The sequence below is a fragment of the Delphinus delphis genome, chromosome 14, assembly GCF_949987515.2.
Source record: "Delphinus delphis chromosome 14, mDelDel1.2, whole genome shotgun sequence".
Lineage (NCBI taxonomy): Eukaryota > Metazoa > Chordata > Mammalia > Artiodactyla > Delphinidae > Delphinus > Delphinus delphis.
The window spans coordinates 50,333,319-50,359,228 of NC_082696.1; the positions used below are offsets into that span (position 1 = coordinate 50,333,319).

At 37.5% G+C, this 25,910-nt stretch overlaps 1 protein-coding gene across 5 annotated transcripts in view; it reads right to left on the reverse strand.

Moving 5' to 3' along the window:
• The window catches only part of AFG1L (AFG1 like ATPase), a 216,239-nt gene that overhangs the window by 53,189 nt on the left and 137,140 nt on the right, over positions 1-25,910 (reverse strand). For 3 of the 5 annotated variants that reach the window (XM_060030135.2, XM_060030134.2, XM_060030132.2), the window contains exons 8-9: positions 15,117-15,176; positions 12,586-12,668 (exon numbers count right to left, since the gene is read on the reverse strand). In XM_060030135.2, the coding sequence (XP_059886118.1) occupies positions 12,586-12,668; positions 15,117-15,176 (143 nt within the window). The remainder of the gene's footprint in view (positions 1-12,585; positions 12,669-15,116; positions 15,177-25,910) is intronic. The other 2 variants (XM_060030136.2, XM_060030133.2) reach the window with 1 other exon arrangement.

The following is a 25,910-nucleotide window of genomic DNA, read 5'->3' on the forward strand; positions in this document are numbered from 1 at the left end:
CTCGCCTTAATATAAAACGGACTTGGTTGCATTTCAAATACTGTAGGTTTGTTTTACATAACAGAACCAGTTGTTAGGATGGATTTTGTCCTAGTATTTATCTTCTTCTCAATCACTCAAAGGCTTAATTGACTGTTCAGAGATCCATTTCAGTCTCTAAATTTCCCACCCTTCTCAGTCACCTGGAGAGTAACTTAACTGGTTCCATTAATCTTGACCTATGCATAATGCAGCAAGCGGGATCTAGCACCTTTAGCTCTCAAATTCCAGACCTTAATCACCTCCCCCTTTCTCAGCCCCAAACTCTACATAAAATTTCTACTAAATCTATATATTGCATTCCTCCCAAATAAATCAGTGGTGTAACATGTAAAATTGCAACTTGGTAGATCTAAAAATAATTATTTTTCATAAAATTTCAGAAAGGCTACAATGATTAAATATTTTAAACAACAACAATAAAAATGAAGAAGAAGCTGGAGAGTAAGAATCTGTAACTCCTCTTTAGGTGAAGAAGATAGTCACATCCACCTCAGAAAGAGAGGCCAGGGAGTTTTAATAGGTATAAAAAAGGTACACAGCAAAACTAACTAAAGATATAGGACTTCTGCCGGATCAGCTTTACTTATGTTGAAGATTTTTAGTTATAAATGTGATATATTTGAAGATGAAATAACAAGACAAGAATTCTAAGGAAATTTAGCAACTTTCTATGTATAAGTATATATATTATCTACTCATGTACATGTTGTATATATAGCTTATTTATACTTTACTAGATGAGTACAGTCATATAATTGAATACTTTGTCAATGTGTTTAGCTGGAAATGGTGAGCCAGCTCTATTCTGGTTCTGTCTGGCCTGCTGGAAAACAAACACTGTAACATGCTATTGTCAAATTACAGTTCAATAAAGGAATAGAAGATAAAAGGTGTGCTGAGCTGACTGATGGAAACTGATACCAAAATATATACAAGATGGACTTCTTTCGCGCTTTCCCACTTTTTAGGTGGTGTTTCAAATAGTTTCAAATCCTTGAAATTAATTTTTAATTCAGCAGTCCTTGTGTTAATATAAGATTAGTATTTAAATGTACATCTAAATTATGTCAAATAGGATAATTTTGTGATTTTTAAGAGACATAATAAATGGCCTACCTGACTATGCCCTATAGTACATAAAGCAGAAAACTCTTACTGTTGTATTTTACTAATATACAGTTGTAAGACTGCAATGTCACAGAGCCTTACTCATTGATAAAATATCAACAGGAGTTCTTATGACAAAGATACTATTGTGTATCTACTTTTGAGAATCAACTATATTTTCCCACCATAGAGACCTTTTCCCTACTGGTGGTCTTAGGGTAAAGTTTCATTACCATTACTGATATTTTAATTATCAAAACATACAGCAACATGCATTGCTTCATTTTGAATTTGAGACAACATTTCAGTTTGAATGAAACTTTATACTTCTCATAGAGATAAAAGTTCTTCACTAAAAAATGACCAAAAATATAAGGGAAAACAATCATTAAAAGGATGAAAATATTACACTAAAAATATTCACTTAATGTAAAAGAAATCAGTAAAGGAAGAACAGAGAAACAAGAAAGTCATGAAACATAAAGAAAATGAAAAATAAAACAGCAGATGTAAATCCAATTATATTAATAATAACATAATTTGTGAATGAATTAAACAATTTAATCAAAAGGCAGAGATTGGTAGACTGGATAAAAAAAGCTAGTTCCAACTATATGCTATCTACAGGAGATAGCTTTAGGTTCAAAGATACAAATAGGTTGAAAGTAAAAGGATGAAAAAAAGATACATCATGAGAAAAGCAACCACTACTAATATCAGACAAAACAGACTTTAAAACAACAACAAAAATGTGATTAGAGACTAAAAGGAATATTTTATAATGATAAAAGTATCAATCCATCAGGATGATATAACAATTACAAACATATATGTGCCTAGAAACAGAGCCCTCAAAATTCATGAAGCAAAAACTGACATAACTTAAGGGAGAAACAGACAATGCAACAGTAATAGTTGGGGACTCCAATATCCAACTTTCAATAATGGATAGAACAACTAGGGAGAAGATCAACAGGAAATAATAAGACTTGAACTACACTATACACAAATTAGACTAACAGACATCTATATAAACACTCCACTCAATAACCACAGAATATACATTTTCTCAAATGCACATGGAACATTCTCAAAGAAAGATCATATCCTAGGCCATAAAACAGGCTTAAATAAATTAAAAAGAATTGAAATTATACAAAGAATGTTCTCTTATCACAGTAGAGTGAAATTAGAAATTGGTGACAGACAGTTATTTGGGAAATTCACAAATATGTGGAAATTAAACAGCACACTCCTAAATAACCAACAGGTCAAAAAAAGAAATCTAAAGGAAAATTAGAAAATACTTTGAGACAATGAAAATGAAGACATAACATACCAAAACTCATGAGATGCAGCAAAAGTAGTGCTTATAGGGAAATTTATAGTTATAAATGCCTACATTAAAAGAGAAGAAAAGTCTCAAACCAACAACCTAACTTCTATCATAAGACCATGGACAAAGATAAAATTAACCTAAAACAAGTGGAAGGAAGGAAATAATAAGGATTAGAGTGGAAATTCATGAAATAAAGAATAGAAAAATAATACAGCAAATCAATAAAACCAAAAGTTAGTTCTTTGAAAAACTGAATAAAATGGACAAACATTTAGCTAAATGGACTAAGAAAAAAAGAGAAAACTAAAATTACTAAAATCAGGGATGAAAGAGAGGACATTACTACCAACCTTATAGAAATAAAAAGAATTATAAGGGAATACTATTAACAACTGTGTACCAACAAATTAGATAACTTGGATAAAATGGGCAAATTCCTAGAAGGACGCAAACCACTGAAGCCAACTCAAGAAAAAAGATAAAATCTGAACAGAAGAGGAGGGATCTCTTCAAAACTCATTCTATGAGGCCAGTATTACCTTGATAGCAAAATCAGACAAAGACACCACCAAAAAGAAAACTACTGACAAATATCTCTCATGAGTACAAACACAAAAATCCTCAACAAAATGCTAGCAAACTGAGTCCAGCAATATATAAAAAGTATTATACACCACAACCAAGAGAGATTTATCCCAGAAATGCAAGACTGATTTAAAATCCAAAAATCAATAAATAAAATACACCATATCAATCAATAGGATAATGGACAAAAACCACATGATCATCTTAATAGAAACAGAAAATGCATTTGACAAAATCCAACACCCTTTCATGATAAAAACACTCAAAAACTAGGAATAGAAGGGAATGTCCTTAATCTAATAAAGGGCATCTAAGGAAAACCCAGAGCTAACATCATAATTAATGGTGAACGACTGAAGTCTTTCCCCCAAGCTCAGGAATAAGTCAAGGATGTCCACTCTCTATGATAGAATATACCACTTCTATTCAACATTTCACTGAAGGTTCTAGACAGGAAATTTAGGCAAGAAAAATAAATAAAAGGCTTTCAGATTGAAAAGGGAGAAGTAAACTATCTCTATTCCCAGATGATATGATCTTATATTTAGAAAATCCTAAGAAATCTACTAGAAACTATTAGAACTAATAAACAAGTTTAGCAAGGTTTCAGGTTACGAGATCAATACACAAAAATCGATTACAATCACCACTGTAAAGCAATTATACTCCAATAAAGATGTTTTTAAAAAAATCAATTACATTGCTATACAGTAGCAATGAACAAACCAAAAAGGAAATTAGGAAAACAATTCAATTTACACTAGTTTAAAACAGAATAAAATGTTTATGAATAAATTTAACAAAAGAATTGCAAATTTTATACACTGAAAACTATATAACATTGTTGAAAGGAATTAAAGAAGACCAAAATAAATGGAAAAACAGCTGTTATGAGTTGAATTGTGTCCTCCAAAAAGATGTTAAAGTACTAGCTCCCAATACCTGTGAATGGGACCTTATTTTGAAATAGGGTCTTTGCAAATGTAATTCAGCTTAGATGAGGTCATACTGGATTAGAGTTGTCCCTAACATGATAACTGGTGTCCTTATATGAAGAGGAAATTTGGAAACACACACACACACACACACACACACACACACACACACACACACACACACACACACACACACAAGGAAAATAGCATATGAAGCTAAAGGCAGAGACTAGAGCAATGCACCTACAAGCCAAAGAACTCCACCAGAAGCAGGGAGCAGATTGTCCATACTGCCCAGAAAGAACCAAACTGCCAACACTTTGATTTCAGACTTCTAGCCTCTAGAATGAGAGAATAAATTTCTGCTTTCTAAGATATCAGTTAGCAGTACTTTGTATGGCAGCCCTAGAAAACGAATAAAACATTACATGTTCATGGATCTGAAGACTTCATATTGTAATCCCCAATGTGATTTACAAATTCAACACAATCCCCATCAAAACTCCAGATGGCTTCTTTGTAGAACTTGACAAGCTGATCCTAAAATTCATACGGAAATTCAAAGGACCCAGAATAGCCAAAACAATCTTGAACACACAACAAAACAAAACAAAGTTGGAGGACTCACACTTCCTAATTTCAAAACTTAGAACAAAGTTATGGCAATCAAGACAGTGTGGTATTGACATAAAGTTAGACAAATAGATCAATGGAATATAATAATTGAGAGACCAGAAATAGCCCTTTACATTGACAGTCAGTTGATTTTCAAAAAGGGGGTCAATACAATTCAGTAAGGCAAGAATAGTCTTTTCAACAAATAGTGCTGAGGCAGCTAGATATCCACATGCAAAAGAAAGAAGATAGACCACTACCTCACACCACATATAAAAATAACTTGAAATTAACCAAATACCTAAATATAAGAGCTAAAACTATAAAACTCTTGGAAGAAAACATAGGCATAAATCATTGTGACCTTGGATTAGGCAATAGTTTCTCAAATGTGACACCAAAAGCATAAGCAACAAAAGAAAAAATAAATTGGACCTCATTAAAATTTAAAAGTTTTGTGCTTCAAAGGACACCATCAACAAAATAAAAAAAAAAAAGAATGTGAGAATATTTTTGCAAATCATGTATCTGACATGGAACTTGTATCTAGAATACATAAAGAACACTTAAAATTCAACAACAAAAAGACAAATGACCCAATTTAAAAATAGGCAAAGTATGTAAAAGAATGAAATTAGAACATTTTCTTATGTCATACATAAAAATAAACTCAAAATGGATTAAAGACCTAAATGTAAGACCAGAAACCATAAAACTCCTAGAAGAAAACTGGCCAAACACACTTTGACATAAATCTTGTCAATATTTTTTTGGATCTGTCCTCTAAAGCAAAGGAAATAAAAGTAAACAAATGGGATCTATTTAGATTTAAAAGCTTTTCCACAGCAAAGGAAACTATCGACAAAATGAAAAGAAATCAATAAAATATAAAACATAAAGCAACAGAGAGAATAAAACAAAGCTGTTTCTTTGAGAAGATGAATAGAACTAATAAAACTCTAGCTAGCATAATCCGGAAAAAAAATAGAGATTTGTATCTTTTTAAAAAAAAACTTTTTATTGTGGAAAATTTCACACATATATACATGTAAAGACAACAGTATAATAAACCTGATGTAACAATCACCCACTCAATAGATGGCCAATCTTGCTTCAACTATACCTCCCCTTAATTCTCCCACCCTGGCTTATTTTAAAGCACATCCCATACACTATATTATTTTATCTGTAAATATTTTAGTTTTTGACTATGCTTATGACTAAGTAGATAAACCTATATGTTCCATGTCATGATGCTAAGAATAAGATTTAATCTGTAAATGTCAAAAATGTCCCCAACAGTCTTCTTCCCTTCCCCAGACTTAAGAATTAACCAGATCAACAGTCTGAACCTCACGAAACTAGTTTCTCTAATTACCAGAGGCAGAAATCCTGTTCCCCACCCTCTGAGGAACAGACTTCGGGAAGGCCTAGTCTGGTCTTGTTGAAGAATGGGAAACTGACCTTTCGTTCACACTGATTGACAGTGAACATTCAGGCATGTCCTGGGGTTTGTACCTGGTAATTGTACCCAGTAAGCAGGCAGGCACATAGCCAGAGTCTCTCTAAACCACTCACCCAAGAATGATAAACATGACCTGTTGGGATCCTCGTCCTGATCAGGTGCTATATGTCAGCTTCACAGGCCAGCAAAACTTAAACTTCCAATGAGAATATGCTATGCTGTCTTCTGTTTTACTCAACTGTCTCCATATGGATACGTTTCTGTGTCTTTTGCTGCCAAATAAATTTCACATTGTTTACCTGTATGGTATCTTCTCTTCAATACCATCATGGCTCCACTGTGACACCATGCACTAGTGTCAGAAGTAGGACTGATATGAATGGAGAAGACTCTAAAAGACACATGAGAGAATTCAGGGAACTGAAGGGAAAGTATAGCAGGCCCATGTTTGGCATCAGTCCATAAAAACTTTGGTGTAGGTGACCAGAGATCGACTGTTTCAATGGGGTTATGCACACAGCCTAACCTATGCAGGGACCCTGGGCAGCCTAGTCCATGGAACTGAAACAAATCACAGTCTAAAAGGAAGGGGGGACTTCCTTGGTGGCAGAGTGGTTAAGAATCCGCCTGCCTATGCAGGGAACATGGGTTTGAGCCCTGGTCCAGGAAGATCCCACATGCCGTGGAGCAACTAAGCCCGCGTGCCACAACTACTGAAGCCTGCGCGCCTAGAGCCCGTGCTCCACAACGAGAGAAGCCACCGCAATGAGAAGCCCACACACTGCAACGAAGAATAGCCCCCGCTTGCCACAACTAGAGAAAGCCCATGGGCAGCAACGAAGACCCAGCACAGCCATACATACACACACACATACATACATAAATAAAAATTTTAAAAATAAAAGGAAGGGAGCCAGGCTTAACAATTTTCAAGTTGCTTCTATTGGCAGGTGTTTCAGAGGTTCTTCAGTGGGAACTGAAATAGGAAATGACTGGGCTGGTACTCTGGTGAGAAAAACTAAGACTGAAACTGCAGATTCCAATGTCTGGGGCAGAAACACCTGGAATGGTAATGATGGGGGATGAGGAGAAGGTCCCAAGATGCCCTAGAGACTCTGCTGAACCAGAAGGTGGCAACGTTCCAGGCAGAAGACAGATCTCTGTCAAAGTTTTAGGGATGAGAAGATATGACAAACAAGCTAAGAAATGTTTTAAATTTTCATCAATGGTTGTTCCAGTTGGGGGCAGGGTAGTATGTGTAGGGAATATCACAAGCAAAAAACAAGAAATTTTTAATTGTGGGGAAGTAAGTTGTAACATGCATGAGTTCCAGTCTTTGTTTTCACAGACCTTTCTTCTAAAACAGAGCTGTACCTTGAAGCTGTGTGTTTTTAGCCAGCAAACTTTTTTTTTTTAAATGGTGTTCAAAGATACATTCTTAGAAGTAATTTCCTATTTGGAATAGATGTTTCCCAAGTGGAAAATTAAGAGTACTTGAGACATGAAGTTTCCATTAGTAAAAGAAATTCCTTAAAACTGTTCAAAAGATGGATGAAGGGCTTCCCTGGTGGCGCAGTGGTTGAGAGTCCGCCTGCCGATGCAGGGGACACGGGTTCGTGCCCCGGTCCGGGAAGATCCCACGTGCCGCGGAGCAACTGGGCCCGTGAGCCATGGCTGCTGAGCCTGCGCGTCCGGAGCCTGTGCTCCACAACGGGAGAGGCCACAACAGTGAGAGGCCCGCGTACAGCAAAAAAAAAAAAAAAGATGGATGAATACATGTACTATGTTAGCCAGGTAAGAAAATGTGACTATTTGGTCTCTGTCTGAAAAGTTGTAACATATATTTTTCATCATTTCAGTATGATCCATAGTCCCCATATACATGGAATTGAAATGGTCTTGAGACAATTTAATTGAGGGATTAAATAACTGAATAACCCATTCAGATATAATTTTGTTGAAGTGGTGGATGACTTTGGTGGATAGGAGCCAAATGAAATAAAGGGAGAAAGTCTGGCTTCTTTAAGGTTAAAAGTCTGATAAATGTCCCCTGTGAGGAGAGACAGTTATCCCTGGGTCTCTCACTCACCCACATTCTTGCCAAGTATGCCAAGAATGCAAGGCCCTAACCATTTCTTAAAGTGTATTTGCAACGAGAAACCTTGAGGGATGAGGCAACATCTCCCTTGGGAAAAAAGCAGTCTTGCTTACTTCTGACTATAAATTGGTACATTCCCCAAACTCAGAGTTCCTCTCCTGTAACACAACTCACTGCCTATGCAGGCATCCATCTGCGCCCTCAGCAAAACTCCTCTTCCCTTCCCTAACGGGACTCTGGAGCAAGGAGGGAACTGACACAACATGCTATCTGTGCCTAGAGTAATAAAATCCTTTGTCTCTGACGCAGGTTTCTTGTGTCTTCTGCCAGCATTCATGAAATAATACAGGCAAAGCTATTACTTCATAAGTAGGGTAAAATCAAATCCAAGGCCCAACACCTCCCTCTACCCCTTTTGGTTCAGTTTAAAATATTCCACTGAGGCCATGGCTTCTATGTTGGGGGTAGGGTGTTTGTATGTGAGTATGGTGGAGATATGGTGCTTGAATAGGAAATCTCTCCTCAACTTCCTTCCTTCCTTCTTTTTAGTAGAAAAAAAGAACCTGCACTACTCAGCTCCTGAATGAAAAAGGAAAAGAGACAGAGAGTGAGGGTGAGTCCAAGGTGACCTGACTTCCTCTTTCCAGGAAAACATAACCCTTCACAGAATTTACAGCAAAATGGTCTGGGGCAGCATCCCATGGACCCCTCGGCAGTGGTGTTTCCTGTCAGAAAAGAGATGCTCATTGTTGCATATATAAAATGATAACCTCTAGTGTCACCAGCCCCATAGTAGAGAGCTAATCTGAAGCAGTTAAATTCTCTGGAAGGCACGGGATGGGGCCTCCTTTGGCAAACACCACGTAATTCAAAATAAATTACTGGTCCAAGTCTCCGCCCAAGTGCAAACAAGAAGCCCAGTGTTTGGTTGACCTGTATGGATTTTGGCAAACCATAGTCCACTCATGGGGAATCTTACTGAGCCCAATCCGCCAAGAAACCAGTAAGAAAATGACTTTGTGCTCACCTCTGAGGAGATCAGGTGCCACAGAATGAAAAACTGGAGAACCATGGGATGTTTTAATCTATGCAGAAGTTTGGATTTTTGCACTCAAGCTCTGTGGCTTACAACATGCTAAATTTAAATTCTCTTTTGAGTTAGTTTTATGTGAGATTAAAAACTTCTTGGGATGAGCCAAAAGCAACTGGAACTTATTTATAAAGGTACTCTAGGATTTCTAAATTTAATGTGATATAAAACTACAACTGAAATAGATTACATACAAACATACAATGGCTTGTATGAATTAGTTCTTGTGTAACTCAGACAATATTATGAACTATAGAAATTGTTCCATGCCAAATTTTGGAGCAGTTTTTTAAATCTCTGGTAATTCTTGATATTATATGAATTATGTTTTGGGACATTTTAGATTGGCTTTTGGAAAGTTAGACTAATAAAATACTGAATTAATGACTATTTCTATTTATTTAAATATCATATATGGGATTCTGCATATATGAAATTCTGAGATAATGCGTGATGTTCCCCTAGAGGGAAGCTAGAATTTTGCTTTTCTTTTTTTTAGTTGGGGTGCCAGTGAGATTGACAAAGGGAATAGTCAAGACTTGTATATTCAGGAACCAATTCCAGATGTTTAGGCAGAGGGTAATAAAGAGAAATACATGCTTTAATCGGGCAATATATAGCATGGCACATTAAAATCTGTTATAGAGGGGAAAGTAATGTTTTCCTATAGGAACAAGATAAAACGAAACCTAATTAAATCAGAAATGTTAACATGACCCAAGGAACTTTTCTTTTACTCTTTCATGAAAGAAGTTCTACCCAAGGGCTCATGTGAAACAATACAAATGACATCCCTAGCATCCCATCTGGGTATCTAATACTATTTTCCCACTTCTGAGATGACTTTAATTCCTAATTCTCCTCAGGCACACGTATCTGCTTTCCCTCTGAGGTGTGCCCCCAGGCTCTATATTCTTGATTATCAGACTATGATAAAGCTCTTTTGATGTTAAATTCATAAATAAATCTACTTTCCTAGGACTGCCCTGGTGGCAAAGTGGTTAAGAATCTGCTTGCAATGCAGGGGACACGGGTTTCAGCCCTGGTCCCGGAAGATCCCACGTGCCGCGGAGCAACTAAGCCTGTGCACCACAACTACTGAGTCTGAGCTCTAGAACCTGTGAGCCACAACTACTGAAGCCCGTGTGCCGCAACAACTGAAGCCCACGCTCCTAGAGCCCATGCTCCGCAACAAGAGAAGCCACCGCAAGAAGCCCGTGCACTGCAACGAAGAGTAGCCCCTGCTCGCTGCAACTAGAGAAAGCCTGCACACAGCAACGAAGACCCAACACAGCCAAAAATAAATAAATAAATAAAATAAAAATTAAAAATAAAATAAATAAATCTACTTTCCTTGAAGGTTAAAGAATTTACATATTTTTAAGAAAGCCATTCTAGAGTTTCACAGTAGCCTTTGTAGATTCTAGTTTTCTGGACTCTGGGACGTTGTTAGATTCTGATTTCCTCCAGTACTTGTTTAAAGTACAAACCTGAATTTCGATGTGTTAGAACTGTATTACATTTTTCAGGAAGAGGAAGAGGCAACACAGAGTAGGTCAGAGAGAAAGTGGCTCTACTGAAGCAAAAGCAGCCTTTCCAACTCCTGTAAATTCCACCGAGACCTCTCTAGCACCCGGAAACAAATTTCATGACTTAGAGTCAGGCAACCATCTTTACTGAAAGAACTTCCCTTTAGGAAAATGTTTTAATTCTTCCACATAAGGATATACTTTGTGGGAAAACAAGGAACAAGGACTTGTTGAAAAAGAATAAAAGGAATAATAATAAATTAATTTCTAAGTACCATACATCTGGCACATCAAGAAATAGGTAACAAAGCTTCAGGGAAATCTTGTGAATATCAGAAAAATAAAAAGACCAGAAAGCACAAACATAAAAGAAATGGAGAGGAAAAAGTCCAAGTTAAAGCAGAAAAAAATGTGTTCTAAGAATTTTTCAAAATTATAAAGTATTTAAAGACAAAGTACTTAAGGGCAGATGAAGAGCCTCCTATAATAATCATCAGAATCTGAATAATAAACTGAAACAGTCCCCCTTGTACACTGTAAAGTATGCAATTTTAATTATGTGATTTTTCTAGCTAATTTCTGCTTCAAAAACAGTAAAGTACTTCTGCTTACAAGGTGGCAGAGACAAGAACTTTTCTGAACCTCTCATATGCACGTTGTCATAAAAATTTAAATTAGCAGAAACATGCCTTTGAGTTAAATCACAATTAGCCCTTAGACAGACCTATTTACTGAGAACCCACTAGGTGCCCAACACTAGCAGCATACACTAAACAACACTTTGCATTTGTAAAGCACTTTTTCCTTTTCAGGTTCTCACAACTGACATTTTTAAAACAAACTATATTTGTTTTTCAGCATTAACTACACATGCTGAACACATCTATTATTATAAATTGCTCCTACTCAGGAGTGTCTGAGTTTTTTTTAAATTAATTAATTAATTAATTAATTTTTTGTTTGGCTGCATTGGGTCTTCATTGCTGTGCGTGGGTTTTCTCTAGCTGTGGTGAGTGGGGTCTACTCTTCATTGCAGTGCGCAGGCTTCTCATTGCAGTGGCTTCTCTTGTTGCAGAGCACGGGCTCTAGGCACACGGGATTCAATAGTTGTGGCACGTGGGCTCAGTAGTTGTGGCTCACGGGCTCTAGAGCACAGGCTCAGTAGTTGTGGTGCACGGGCTTAGTTGCTCCGTAGCATGTGGGATCTTCCTGGGCCAGGGATCAAACCCACGTACCCTGCATTGGCAGGAGGATTCTTAATCCCTGTGCCACCAGGGAAGCCTGAGTCTGAGCTTTTAAAAGACAAAATATATCCAGTTGTACTTGTGTATATATATTTTACATAGTTATGTATGGAAGTCAATCAACAATGATAAATACAAACAGACTGACAAAATAAAACACAATTTTCAGAGAACAGAAATGATACATTTGTCAGAAGATGTCCACAAATAATTAATTACTTGAGCACAATAAAGATATTCTCTTAATACTAGAGTTTCTTAAAAAGGATACTCATTATTTTCTAACCATCTGTCATCACTCCTCCCCAAAAAATTAATTAGGGTTTCCACCAATCACACATTATAAATCATGCAAATGTGGATGGCAGAAAACACAGTTTAAAGAAGTTAACATTATAACATTTTGTATTTTAAAAATCACAGGCTTTAGAACTAGGCTTTCATTTTCTAATAATTACCCTGCTTATTTTTCTCATCTTTTCCTGATTAATTATTAGATATTAAACTTAGAAAATGAAAATTAAAAAACAACTTACAGGTAGTAGAGTTCTCCTGCAGCAGGAAGTTCCCTTTTCCGATAATCTATCCCAGAATCTAGCTGGACAGTATTACAGTATTCCTACAATCCAAACACATAAAATATCTTTTTAAACAAATGGTAGCTTAGAATTATAATCTTTCTGCTATCCTATATTTTTTTAATTTTTCAAATTTTCCTCAATAAAATAATGAGTTTAGGACAAAACAATAGAACTCATGTAAGAATCATAAATGTTGCAATATTAAACATTTATTAAGCCAAAAAATATCAGTTTAATAAAATTAAGATTTATAGCATGCCTTCCTCAAACTTTGTTAAAACTGTTCTGTCAGCAAATTCCCCAAATAACCGCATTAGATTTTTTTTAATTCCAATTTCCATTATTCTGAAGTGAGAAGCTGGAGGCTATCAGAAAAAATAACTCATGGGTCTTAAGCATCACAATGGGAGACAGTCTAAGAAAGCTGCATCAGAACATTAGCATCCACATTTTAAACTGAATGATCGTTCTAAAGTGATGCTATAGATATACCTGCCCTTCACTTCTAAATGATAGCCACTGCCCTTGTTCCTTAGCTCCCTCTCCAGCCATCAATGTCTTCAGAGTTCTTTCCTACTATGAATGCTTCCATTCAACCCGAATGGTCCTGTGCCACTGCTGTCCTTGTCTCCTCCCAGTTACTCTTTCCTTTCCATCCTCTGGGGTGCATGTATGCATAGAAACTCCCCCCCCCACACACACACACCTTAAAATTCTTACTATGGAAGCAAATGAACTTTTACTACACCTATGTCGGTCAGTTGGCTTTTTGGGAAGATATACACACACACACACACACACACACACACACACACACACACACACTCTCATTCCAGTAGAACAGTGGTAAGCAAGAGTTCTCAGAACAATTCAAGTAACATTTACAGGCTGATCTTTTTGTTTTCATTCGAAATAAAAATTGCATTAAGAAAACTCATGAGGAAAAACCATATTTTAACAACTTTACTACTTTTATTAATGAAAAACTGCATTTGGAAGCTAAGGTAATTGTGGTGGATTATATTTTTCAAAGATGGCTGCAATAATGTCTCCATCTCAACAGGTTGTGACGTTGACCTTCTAACTATCATGAAGTAGGGTCTAGGGACTTCCGTAGTGGTCCAGTGGCTAAGACTCAGCACTTCCAATGCAGGGGGCCCAGGTTCGATCCCTGGTCAGGGAACTAGATGCCACATGCTGCAACTAAGATTTCGCATGCCATGACTAAAGATCCCGCGTGCTGCAACTAAGACCTGGCGCAGACAAATAGATAAATATTTTAAAAAAAAAAGAAGTGGGGTCTATGCTCCCCACTTGAATCCTGTGGCTCTGGTGAAAATGATGCTATACAATAATATCTGATGTGACATTTGAGGCAGCTTCTTTCTTGTTGGCTAGAATACTTGCTCCAGAACCCTAAACTGCCAGGTAAGCATCACCTGTCTGAAAGCAACCAGGAGAGCTTAAAGTAGCCCATAGAGAGGCCTTGAGATGACATGAAGACAGAGGTGTTGAACTGGTCTCCAGCTGTTCCAGTTGTAGCCACTGTCATAATGAGGGAGCCAGAACTGTCAGCTGAGATTTTCTCAAATCCCAGAACCACAGAAACCAGAAGAGATAATAGTGTTATTTTAAGCCTCTAAATTTTGCAGTCATTTGTTATGCAGCAATAGATAATCAGAAGAGCACTATCTGGGCACACTTGGGATGTAGCAACATTCTTCCTCCCTGAAATTACATCCTGGGTTGTACTGCTATGTAAGAGCTCTTCATCATCTGTACTACAGGGAAGAGATTGTACACAGTGGCAGCGAGAATGCATTTCCCCTCCTCCTATGCTACGGCTGCTAAGGGCTCAGGGAAGTAAAATAGGGTGATCAACCATCCCTCTGAGACTGAGAGGTTTCCCCAAGACTGAGGATTTTTTTCCTGAAAGCACCACTTTCAGTACTAATACCACGGGAGTCCTGGGCACACTGGGATAGTTGGTCACCCTCGGAGTGAAGACCAACTGGCCTGGAAGGCTGGAAAAGCTACAGCATTTTGATTTATATATTAGCAATTGTGAATTAGGTTAGAATAAAATAATCCCCAACCCTACAAAGCTAAGCTTTTTTTTTTTTTTTTTTGCAGTATACGCGGGCCTCTCGCTGACGTGGCCTCTCCCGTTGCAGAGCACAGGCTCCGGACGCGCAGGCCTAGTGGCCATGGCTCACGGGCCTATCCGCTCCGCGGCATGTGGGATCCTCTCGGACCAGGGCATGAACCCATGTCCCCTGCATCGGCAGGCGGACTCTCAACCACTGCGCCACCAGGGAAGCCCAAAGCTAAGCTTTTTGACTACACATTTGAAGAACCACCCCTGAAGCTAAGAGAGTCACGCCACTGTGCAATGCTTGGCCTAAGCAGCCACCCACACCTCCCTAGCTCATCATCCCAAGTGGCTCAAACCTACCCTCAGGGCTCAGGCCCTTAACTCATCTCACCAGAAAGAAATACAGCATTGCCCAAATACATGCATTCCACTCTCCCATTGCCTTAGAGACCTGTAAAAAAAAAAAAAGGTATAGCTATACATCTCTCTTCTCAACTTTAAGTTAATGTAGGAAACCTGGGAAAGGAGACATTTCCTCCCCTGACCCCTGCTATAACTGTGGGGCTCAGCCACCCAGTGCAAAGAAAGAAGGAGATGCACTTGTTCAGCTAGCATTTCTTTCTCTCTCTCTCTCTGAGGGAAATCTGTCCTGGTTTGGTAAGGGCCAACTATTCATAAGCTACCTATAATACAGACAATATACTACATGGTGGAAAAGTATATTCACCTAAGTGTATTTCCCCAGGTTCTCTATTTCTTTTAAACAACAATTTATCTTATATTACTCAATATTCCTAATTTAGTCAAAAATTATTCTTCTTTATTTTTTTGCTATTAAAAAAATAAGGCTAATGAAAGTTATACAAGCTTCAATTTCTCCTTCTGGGTAACGAACTTCTCTCTCATATAAGTGATTAAACTCTACCGAATGATTGCATTTGTACATTCACTAATCACCACCAAGGAATACCTAATCAGCAGCATAAGAACTATAACCAAAGCCCTTAGATGTTAGCCCTTAATTGTCTGAAAAATACTAACACTCAGTTTATATTTTTAAAGAAAAATAAACCTCAAAATTTCTGATCTTATTCACTTAAGCTAGAGTCTTCAAACCACTGTGCAGAAGGGTGGAGGAAAGTGAAAACTAACTTTATTTCCAAGTTGAGGATGAATCTAGTCAAAAGGGCCTGATCTCTAAGCAATTTCCTAATTTCCAGGGATATTTACAAGACCTGTGACCTCTTACCACCATCCAATTCAAATGCATAAAACTAATCAGCCAGCAAACTGAATTTATTTTAAAATGGTTTGTATATTTATGTATACAAAGGACAAATACAATTACACAAGCTAAAAATGCAATTAGGAAACTTGAGGAGGAAAAGGAGGGAGGTTAATTCACCCTTGGGAGCATATTCATGAGTCAAAGGCTTTTGACTTTGGAAAGAAAAGTATGCCACTAAAAGAACTGTATTCCAACAGTTTGCATTTTCCTCAAGATCTATTGTGTGTATTTTTAGCAATTCTTAATAATACCATTAGAAAAACAGCATCTCACAAAATAACTTTTTATAGCTTCCAGTCTGGCTTTTCCCTTCCCAGTTGGAACAAAAGAACAATAAATATAGTGGAGAAAAATCCTTTAAAAGTACAACATATTAACCTCATCAGCAAAGACTGAAATAATAAAGATTTGCCTCCCTTAAATACTTCTATTATAAAAGTAATATTGCTTACTCTAGAAAATTTGGAAAAACAGAAAAAACAAAAAACCAACCACATAAATCAAAGTTTTATGTTTTATCTAAGTGATGACATTAAATAGGAATTTAAAGATCTAAATTATTGGTGTTTTTCTTGACAGTATTCAACTGTTAGGTTTTATACATTTTTAATAAGTAAGCATAAAAGGAAAAAAGGTTGAGAGTTTTTCTAGTTCTAGGATATAAAATATTTTAATAGCTAAGATCTATCTTTTTGCTTAATTATTAAAAATTGTACCTTTTAAACTAAAAGAAGAGACACATGCTTATTGTAAAAAATTCAAATATCAAACATATAAAAATAGAAAGTTTACCCCCTTCTCATAAAAAAGTTTGCTTATTGCTTATATCCTTCCAAGTTTTTCCTTTACACCTAGAAATGATGACAGACAGAAAGAAAAATTGGGATCATATTACACACAGTTCTAAGCTTAATCCTTCTTGATACCTTAAAATTTCTGAGAGAAATAACTATTTAAATACTGAAAAGCTATACTGCATACTGTACTATTTTGTTTGTTAAAAATACAATTCCATAAGTAAACAACAACTAAGAGTACAAAAGAAATACTGAACCAAAAAAAGGGTGGGAGACTGGGTGGGGATGTCTTTTTAAATTCTTTCTATCTATCTATCTATCTATCTATCTATCTATCTATCTATCTATCTATTTATTTATTTATTTATTTTTGTGTGTGTGTGTGGTACGCGGGCCTCTCACTGTTGTGGCCTCTCCCGCTGCGGAGCACAGCCTCTGGACATGCAGGCTCAGCGGCCATGGCTCACGGGCCCAGCCGCTCCGCGGCATGTGGGATCCTCCTGGACCAGCACGAACCGGTGTCCCCTGCATCGGCAGGCGGACTTTCAACCACTGCGCCACCAGGGAAGCCCTCTATTTATTTTTTGAGGCAGCTATACATTCAAATATACATACTGAAGCAGCTATACATTCTGACAGCTGCTTCAGTCTCATTTAAAATAATCATGTGATACTACTTCTAAGATATCAATGATATATAAAAATTCAATACATACTTTTAAGCCTTTTATAATTTAAGTATAACAAATACAGAAAAGTATACAAATAAGTGTCCAGTTCAATCAAGAAATAGAACATTACTAGCACCTCTGAAGCCCCCTTAGTATCCCCTTTTACCTTTCCAAAGGTAACCAGTATCCTGATTCTAGCATCATAGAATTTTGCCTGTTTCTGGAGTTTTATATAAGTAGAATTATATAGTGTGTATTCTTTTGTGAATGGGCTCCTTTATGGTTTACAAGATTCATCCATCCACATGTTTTGGTAGTTGTAGCTTATTGATTGTTGTATCATACCCACAATGTGAATATGCCACAATTTATTGATTCATTCTACTGTTGATGGACAGTTGGGTTGCTTCTAGTTATTAGCTCTTTCAAATAATGCAGGCACAAACATTCTTGCACATGAGTTTTGGTACATATGTGCACATGCTCTTGCTGGATATATACTGCCTAGAAGAGTAACTGCTTGATCATAGGATAAAAGTATACTCAGCTTTAGTGAATATTGTCAGTTTTCCAAGGTGATTGTGCAACCTTCACTCCCACCAGTAGTGTATGTGCATTCGTTAGTATGTATCAGCTACTGGTATAAAGAAATACAATTGATTTTTGAATAGTGCCCTTAGATCCAGCAGTCTTAGAAACTCACTTATTAATGTAATTTTTTGTATACTGATCTCCAGGATGATACTAAAGATGTTCCATATATTTCATAAGTATGCTGCATTGATTTATTCACAAAAATGTACACCTATGGTTTAACAAGTCCCCTGCAAATTCAATATTTATTTTGAATCATCCTAACAATCATCATTGTTTACACTGGGCACATCCCTGGTAACTGGAGATACAATAATGAATAAGATACAGCTTTAGCTCTGACAGTCTGGTAGAATTCAGATATTTTCCTCAAGTTATCATATTCTGCTCCTCCCAATCATAGACTTAATTTTTCAGAGTTGATTAGTCTTCCACCAATTGCTTAGCTATGTGATTTTAGCCTGTTACTTAACCTCTCTGGATGTCAGTTTTCTCCTCCATAAAATAAAGGAATTGAATCATGATGCCTTTCAGTCTAAAATTCTTAACATTATTGCTGAAGTTATCTCACTTCAGGGCTAAATTCTTCTTTGGGCTTTTCGAGTTTTGGAGTCTACCTCAAGCCACCTCAGTTCCTTTGCTTTCTTGATCATCTCATGCTCCAAAGTAAATAAAAACATTTTTTTTTCTCCACTGCCCCACTCCTCCTTCCCTGGCTACCCCAGTTGTCTCTGACACTTAAAACACCCACACCCTATCACTGTAGCAGGTAAGGTCTGTGTCTCTTTTTTTAATCAAGCAATTTCAGAATTTCTCTCCCCTGCCAAAGGCAGGAAAGGAAGATATTTAACAATTGCGAAGTACCTATTATGTGACTCAACTGTGCCAGTCAACTGAGGTGAATTTCTCATTATAATCCTCACAATAATCATACACAGAACAAAGTAATCATTTTTATATCCCTATTTTACAGTTAAAGAAATGTATGAGGGAGGTTATTACTATTTTTTTTTAATCACTGCCATGGGTTGAATTGTGTCCCCTGCAAATTCATATGTTGAAGACCTAATCCTAGTACCTCAGAATGTGACAGTATTTGTAGATAAGAGCCTTTGAAAGGTGACTGCATTAAAATGAGGTGTTTATGTGGGCCCTAATCCAATATAACTGGTGACACAGACGTGTGTGCACAAAGGAAGGACCATGTGAAGACGGAGGGAGAAGAGAGCCATCTACAAGTCAAGGAGAGAGGCCTCAGAGAAAATCAACCCCATCAACACCTTGATCTTGGACTTCTAGCCTCCAGAGCTGTGAGAAAATACATTTCTGTTGCTTGAGCCACCCAGGCTGTGGTATTTTGTTATGGTAGCCCTAGTGAACCAATACAATCACTAATACTCTTGGTCCATCAATAAGCATACAGGAAGGCATTTTTTAAAAAAGAGTAAAAAAGGAAATAATAGTTGTGAGATTAAAAAAAAAAAAGCCAGGACTGAAGCTAAAAACCACACCTATATATACTTGCTTCTAAGCTGAGCCACAAATCTTACCCTTTCTGCAGCTACAGTTGGAAGGGAAAACAGTTTTCCTTTGAATTCATAGAGCTTCAGAGAGGCCACATAGTTTGTAGGTAGCTGAGCCATTATTTGCCCAGATCATTCTTGCCCCCAAATCCATGGTCTTCCCACCATGTCACACTGCTTTATTAAGCAGTAGCCACAGGTTCATTTTTCTTTCACCTTACACAATTTACAGGATTAATTTTTGCTCCCCAACTCCTCCATCCCTGTCCCAAAGTAATTACCTCTGTCCAGTATAAATATGCTAATTACTCTTCTAGAGATCCATGCTGTATGATTCAATTTTTTAAAAAATTTTTATTTATTTATTTGGCTGTGCCGGGTCTTAGTTGTGGCACACAGGATCTTCGTTGCTGCATGCGCGATCTTCATTGCGGCATGCGGGATCTTTAGTTGCAGCAATGTGAACTCTTAGTTGCGATATGTGGGTTCTAGTTCCCCGACCAGGGATCGAACCCGGGCCCCCTGCATTGCGAGCGTGGAGTCTTAGCCACTGAACCACCAGGAAGTCCCCATACTGTATGATTCTATTATGATTTCCTTCAGGTATGTAGTCCAAAACTGTGTATGAGATATATGCAACTATACTAAATCTACACTTTAATGGGTTGTATTACAGTAAACTTCCATTATATAGGACATTTTCTATGTTTAAAGTGTCTGGCCAACTCACAGTTCACTGTTTTTATGACCTTTACTTTATTATCTAAACTGATGTAGTCAGTCTTGGAAGGTAAACTCCAAGAGAGCAGGGGCTGCCTGCTTAACTTGGGGCACAGCACCATATACTCACGGGCCCACAAAGCAGGACTGGAGTCCAATGATGATGATGATCTCCCCTCTCTCATGAGTTGAAAAAGGAAAGTACAAACTAGTCTCTGATGATTACCCTCTTCTGCAAATTACGCATGAAGATTCTGTTCATATTTTAAAAGATCTCATAATAAGACTACCATAAAACCAGTAAGAGAATTTGAGATGTAAATAAGTGGGTCTATCTTTATCATCAACATCATCAAAGAGCAAACAGAGATATATGGGTGTACTTTGTGCCAGAAACCATTCCAAACTCTTTATATTCCTCTTAACCACTCTAAAAGGTAGGCATTATTATTAACATTCTCATTTTACAGATGGATAAGGAAATAAAGCACAGAGAAGTTGTGAAACTTGCCCATTGTAAAGAGCACAAAAGTTGTAGACTCAGGATTCAAACCCAAGCATTTTGCTTACAGTGTTCATATTCTTAACTACTTTGCCATGTTGCTACCCCAGGATATGTTCAAGCAACCAGGGCTCTTGCTTGGATATACAAAGCAATGCAAAATTCATGTGGGCTTATGGTCACCTTATCTTTGATAAAGGAGGCAAGAATATACAGTGGAGAAAAGACAGCCTCTCCAATAAGTGGTGCTGGGGAAACTGGACAGCTACATGTAAAAGAATGAAATTAGAACACTCCCTAACACCATACACAAAAATAAACTCGAAATGGATTAAAGACCTAAACGTAAGGCCAGACACCATCAAACTCTTAGAGGAAAACATAGGCAGAACACTCTATGACATAAATCACAGCAAGATCCTTTTTGACCCACCTCCTAGAGAAATGGAAATAAAAATAAACAAATGGGACCTAATGAAACTTCAAAGCTTTTGCAAAGCAAAGGAAACCATAAACAAGACCAAAAGACAACCCTCAGAATGGGAGAAAATATTTGCAAATGAAGCAACTGACAAAGGATTCATCTTCAAAATTTACAAGCAGCTCATGCAGCTCAATACCAAAATAAGAAACAACCCAATCCAAAAATGGGCAGAAGATCTAAATAGACATTTCTCCAAAGAAGATATACAGATTGCCAACAAACACATGAAAGAATGCTCAACATCAGTAATCATTAGAGAATTGCAAATCAAAACTACAATGAGGTGTCACCTCACACCAGTCAGAATGGCCATCATCAAAAAAATCTACAAACAGGGGCTTTCCTGGTGGCGCAGTGGTTGAGAGTCCGCCTGCCGATGCAAGGGACACGGATTCGTGCCCCAGTCCGGGAAGATCCCACATGCCGTGGAGCGGCTGGGCCCGAGAGTCATGGCTGCTGAGCCTGCGCGTCTGGAGCCTGTGCTCCGCAACAGGAAAGGCCACAACAGTGAGAGGCCCACGTACCGCAAAAGAAAAAAAAAAAAAATCTACAAACAATAAATGCTGGAGAGGGTGTGGAGAAAAGGGAACACTCTTGCACTGTTGGTGGGGATGTAAATTGATACAGCCACTATGGAGAACAGTATGGAGGTTCCTCAAAAAACTAAAAATAGAACTACCATATGACCCGGCAATCCCACTACTGGGCATATACCCTGAGAAAACCAAATTCAAAAAGAGTCATGTACCAAAATGTTCATTGCAGCTCTATTTACAATAGCCAGGACATGGAAGCAACCTAAGCGTTCGTCAACAGATGAATGGATAAAGAAGATGTGGCACATATATACAATGGAATATTACTCTGCCATAAAAAGAAATGAAATTGAGTTATTTGTAGTGAGGTGGATGGACCTAGAGTCTGTCATACAGAGTGAAGTAAGTCAGAAAGAGAGAGACAAATACTGCATGCTAACACATATATATGGAATCTAAGAAAAAAACAACTGGTCATGAAGAACCTAGGGGCAAGATGGGAATAAAGACACAGACCTACTAGAGAATGGACTTGAGGATACGGGGGAGGGGGAAGGGTAAGCTGGGACAAAGTGAGAGAGTGGCATGGACATATATACACTACCAAACGTAAAACAGCTAGCTAGTGGGAAGCAGCCGCATAGCACAGGGAGATCAGCTCGGTGCTTTGTGACCACCTAGAGGGGTGGGATAGGGAGGGTGGGAGGGAGGGAGACGCAAGAGAGAAGAGATATGGGGACATATGTATAGGTATAACTGATTCACTTTGTTATATAGCAGAAACTAACACACCATTGTAAAGCAATTATACTCCAATAAAGATGTTTAAAAAATAAAATAAAATGATTGAAAAAACCCAAAATTCATGTGAGCTTATTGGGAAGTTCTTTCAGTACTCTGTTAGCCTGCTGGGGAAAGTCCTACTTCTGTTGCTCATATTCTAACCAAGTAAGGCATCTAGTCTTGACGATTATCTGGAGAAGCAGCTATATTGCAATAACAGATTTGTTTATTTATATACAACCTAGCTCCATACAAAAATGATACAGGGCAGCGTTTTAGAGACTCCGTCCAGCTATATTATACCACACATAACAAACTGGAAGTTTTCCTACAATAATTAAGATAACAGAAACAGATTTGGGTTTCAAGCCTATTAAGTTCTATGAGACAAGGATCATATCTATGTTGTTTATTATTGTGTCCCCAGTACCTAGTACAGCATCCAGTACATAGTAATTGCTTAGTAAATACTGATTAACTGAACGGTTCATTAGCAAACTCATCTATGTGCAATGCTTAGGTATAAGTTGGTATGTTAGGAAATACAGAAAGAAGCCAACCAGTACAGTCCTCTGAACTTTTATGGGAATTGACTTAGCAAGATTCTTGCTAAAACTGGACTCAGCACGGATGGACACAGACACTGTAGGCCAAAGTTGAAGCCGAGTAGAGAATAGGGGTCAGAAGAGGCTAACTAAAGTATGGTCCAGGGAAGTCTTTGTTAAAACTCAGCTGAGACAGGAACTCAGCCAAGAAGTTCTGTCTCCTCCAAGTAAGAGTTCCATCCCTAAGCAGGATTTCCTCACACCAAAGAGATAAAACAGAAAATACTTCCACAACCATAAAACAAAAGTCCTGGGCTATGTTGATTAGGCTGATTATACCCACCACAACCAATTCATGTAGCTTGGGGAATGGCACAAGTTAACTGGTTTAGGTTTGAGTTTCTTAAATCAATGCAAGTGGCAGGGAAGATGGAAATACCCTGGTGAGTAGACCAGTGGTTCTCAACACTGGCTGCATGTTAGCTTTAGCTGGGAATTATTTAGAAAGTGCCGCTCCACTCCCAGGCATATTTGCGGGGGAGGATTTGGTTGGCTGAATTTGTCTCTTGTTTGAAGCTCCTTCAGCGATTCTAATGGGCAGCCAAGGCTGAGAATCATTGGCTCAGCCTAATCGGGCCCCACCTCTGATCAGTTCCATCCAAATCAAATGGCTACTACACAAAAGCAGAAAGATGAAATGGGTTTGGGGGAAATAACCACAATGTCCACCACAGGTGGTAACTAAAGCCACAGGATGACGGAGGGTTGCTCTTTATGATCCTAGACTCACAGAGCCAGAGATTGGTAGCATTGATACCCTTCTTGTTTATGTTTGGATAAACTGAGGTGAAAAGGAAATCAGCATTACTCTGCAATGGGGGTAATGGACATAAAAGCCTATGTGTTGTCAAGCACTATTTGAATGAACAAAGGAAAAAAAATAAAATAACAAGGAAACAAAGGATTGATAAAACTTAATGTGGGCTAGAGAAATGTTCTAAAGCTGGAGTAGTTTGAGTAGATGAAAAGGGTTTGGAACAAATTTGCCTAGAAAAAAAACTATGGGAATGTACAGAAAGGATAGAAGGAGACCTGGTGGTAAGATACTACAAATGAGTCCAGCAAAGGATTGCAACATCTCAAACACAATGACCATAAGTTTATAGATGACCATAAGTTTTCAACTCACATCTCCCATTGTAAATGAGGTGACATCTTTATCTTTTTGAACACCACCATGATTTGGAACATCCCAATATTCCTTTGAAATAATAAGTTTCTGAATATGTCACTAAAAATATTTTCAAAGTAACTAATTACAAAAAATTAAAAAAGAAGGAGGCAAAGCACCAGCATCTGGTGGCACACCTCATCAAACTCAGCAAGTGTAGCACTAAGGCCAGCACAACAGTTGTAGGGTCTTCCTGTCAGTGTTTGGAACTTTGAGATGGAACCATGGTCCTTCAATCACACCACCACTCTTACCACCTCTAAAAGGAAAGGTGAAACAGCTGACTGTGGCAACTGCTGCTGTGAACCAGAGGTCTTGTTCAAAATGTCAATAACTTACTTTCTCCTCCATATGCTTTACCTTAGACATACTGATTTCTAGAAAATATGTGGACTCTAGTAAAGTATGGTATTTATCATCTTTAAGCTATCAGGAAAGAGGAAATTGTGGAAAGCAAAAATCTGTACTGACTGTCAACCTGGTCAAGGCTTTGAGTGCCGTTAGCTTATCAGTTTCCTGATAAGACTTAATTAATTTGGATGATCTAAGATATCAGTGTGCATCCCAAATAGCTATGTGGCAGGACAGTGAGCAACAGAATTGATGAAGTCCTGTCCTATCAAATTGTTTTGGCACAGAAATGGAAACCAAAACAAAGAATCCTAATTGTAAGAAGAGACTGTTTCTGTTCATCAGAAAAGTGGTAATCTTTGAGCCAAGGGATGGATGCTACAGAGAGGTTACATGTTTTCTATTTGTTATACAGAGGATGCCCCAAGGCCATTTAATCAAGAAAATAAATATTTAATCATGGTTATCTTTGTAAAACTGCCACAGAAGAATAAAAATTAGAACAGCTACAATTTATTGGTAGTTAATTTTACAACAACCTATAAAGATAGAATTATTGGCCTCAATTCACCAATGCAGTACAGGAAATTTAAAAAGATCAAATATTCTGATCTCTACTTGTCTGGAGTTATTTAGCTCATAGGGCGCAGAAGACCTGAACTCAGGTCTGCAGACCATGTGCTCTTCACCATTACACATACCTCCTATGTTCAGAATAAGACACAGAACAAAACAAAAGTTCCAAAATTCCACCACCCTTAAATATTTTGGTAATTACGATTTTGCAATAACCTATTGCTGACTCAGTATGTAGAAGCAACTTCTAATAAAATTCCCAGAGCATATTACCTCAACTCCACATGATTTGTCATTTATTTATATCCTACTGTGTCATACAAGGGTTAATGTGGCTTCTTAAAAATATGGCATCTTACCATTTGTAAATTCAATTTCGCCATTTAATTATCAGTGACAAATAAAGAGTAATTTGACAGAACCAACCAAAGTTTTAATTGCATAGAAACTTTGACTTTGAAATTCCATTTATAGGAATCCAACCTACAGAAAACATTGACTCATGCAACTAAAAATACATTTGTAAACAGGCTTTTTAAGCATTATTTAAAAAGCAAAAAACTAGAATAAACCTAAGTATAAAA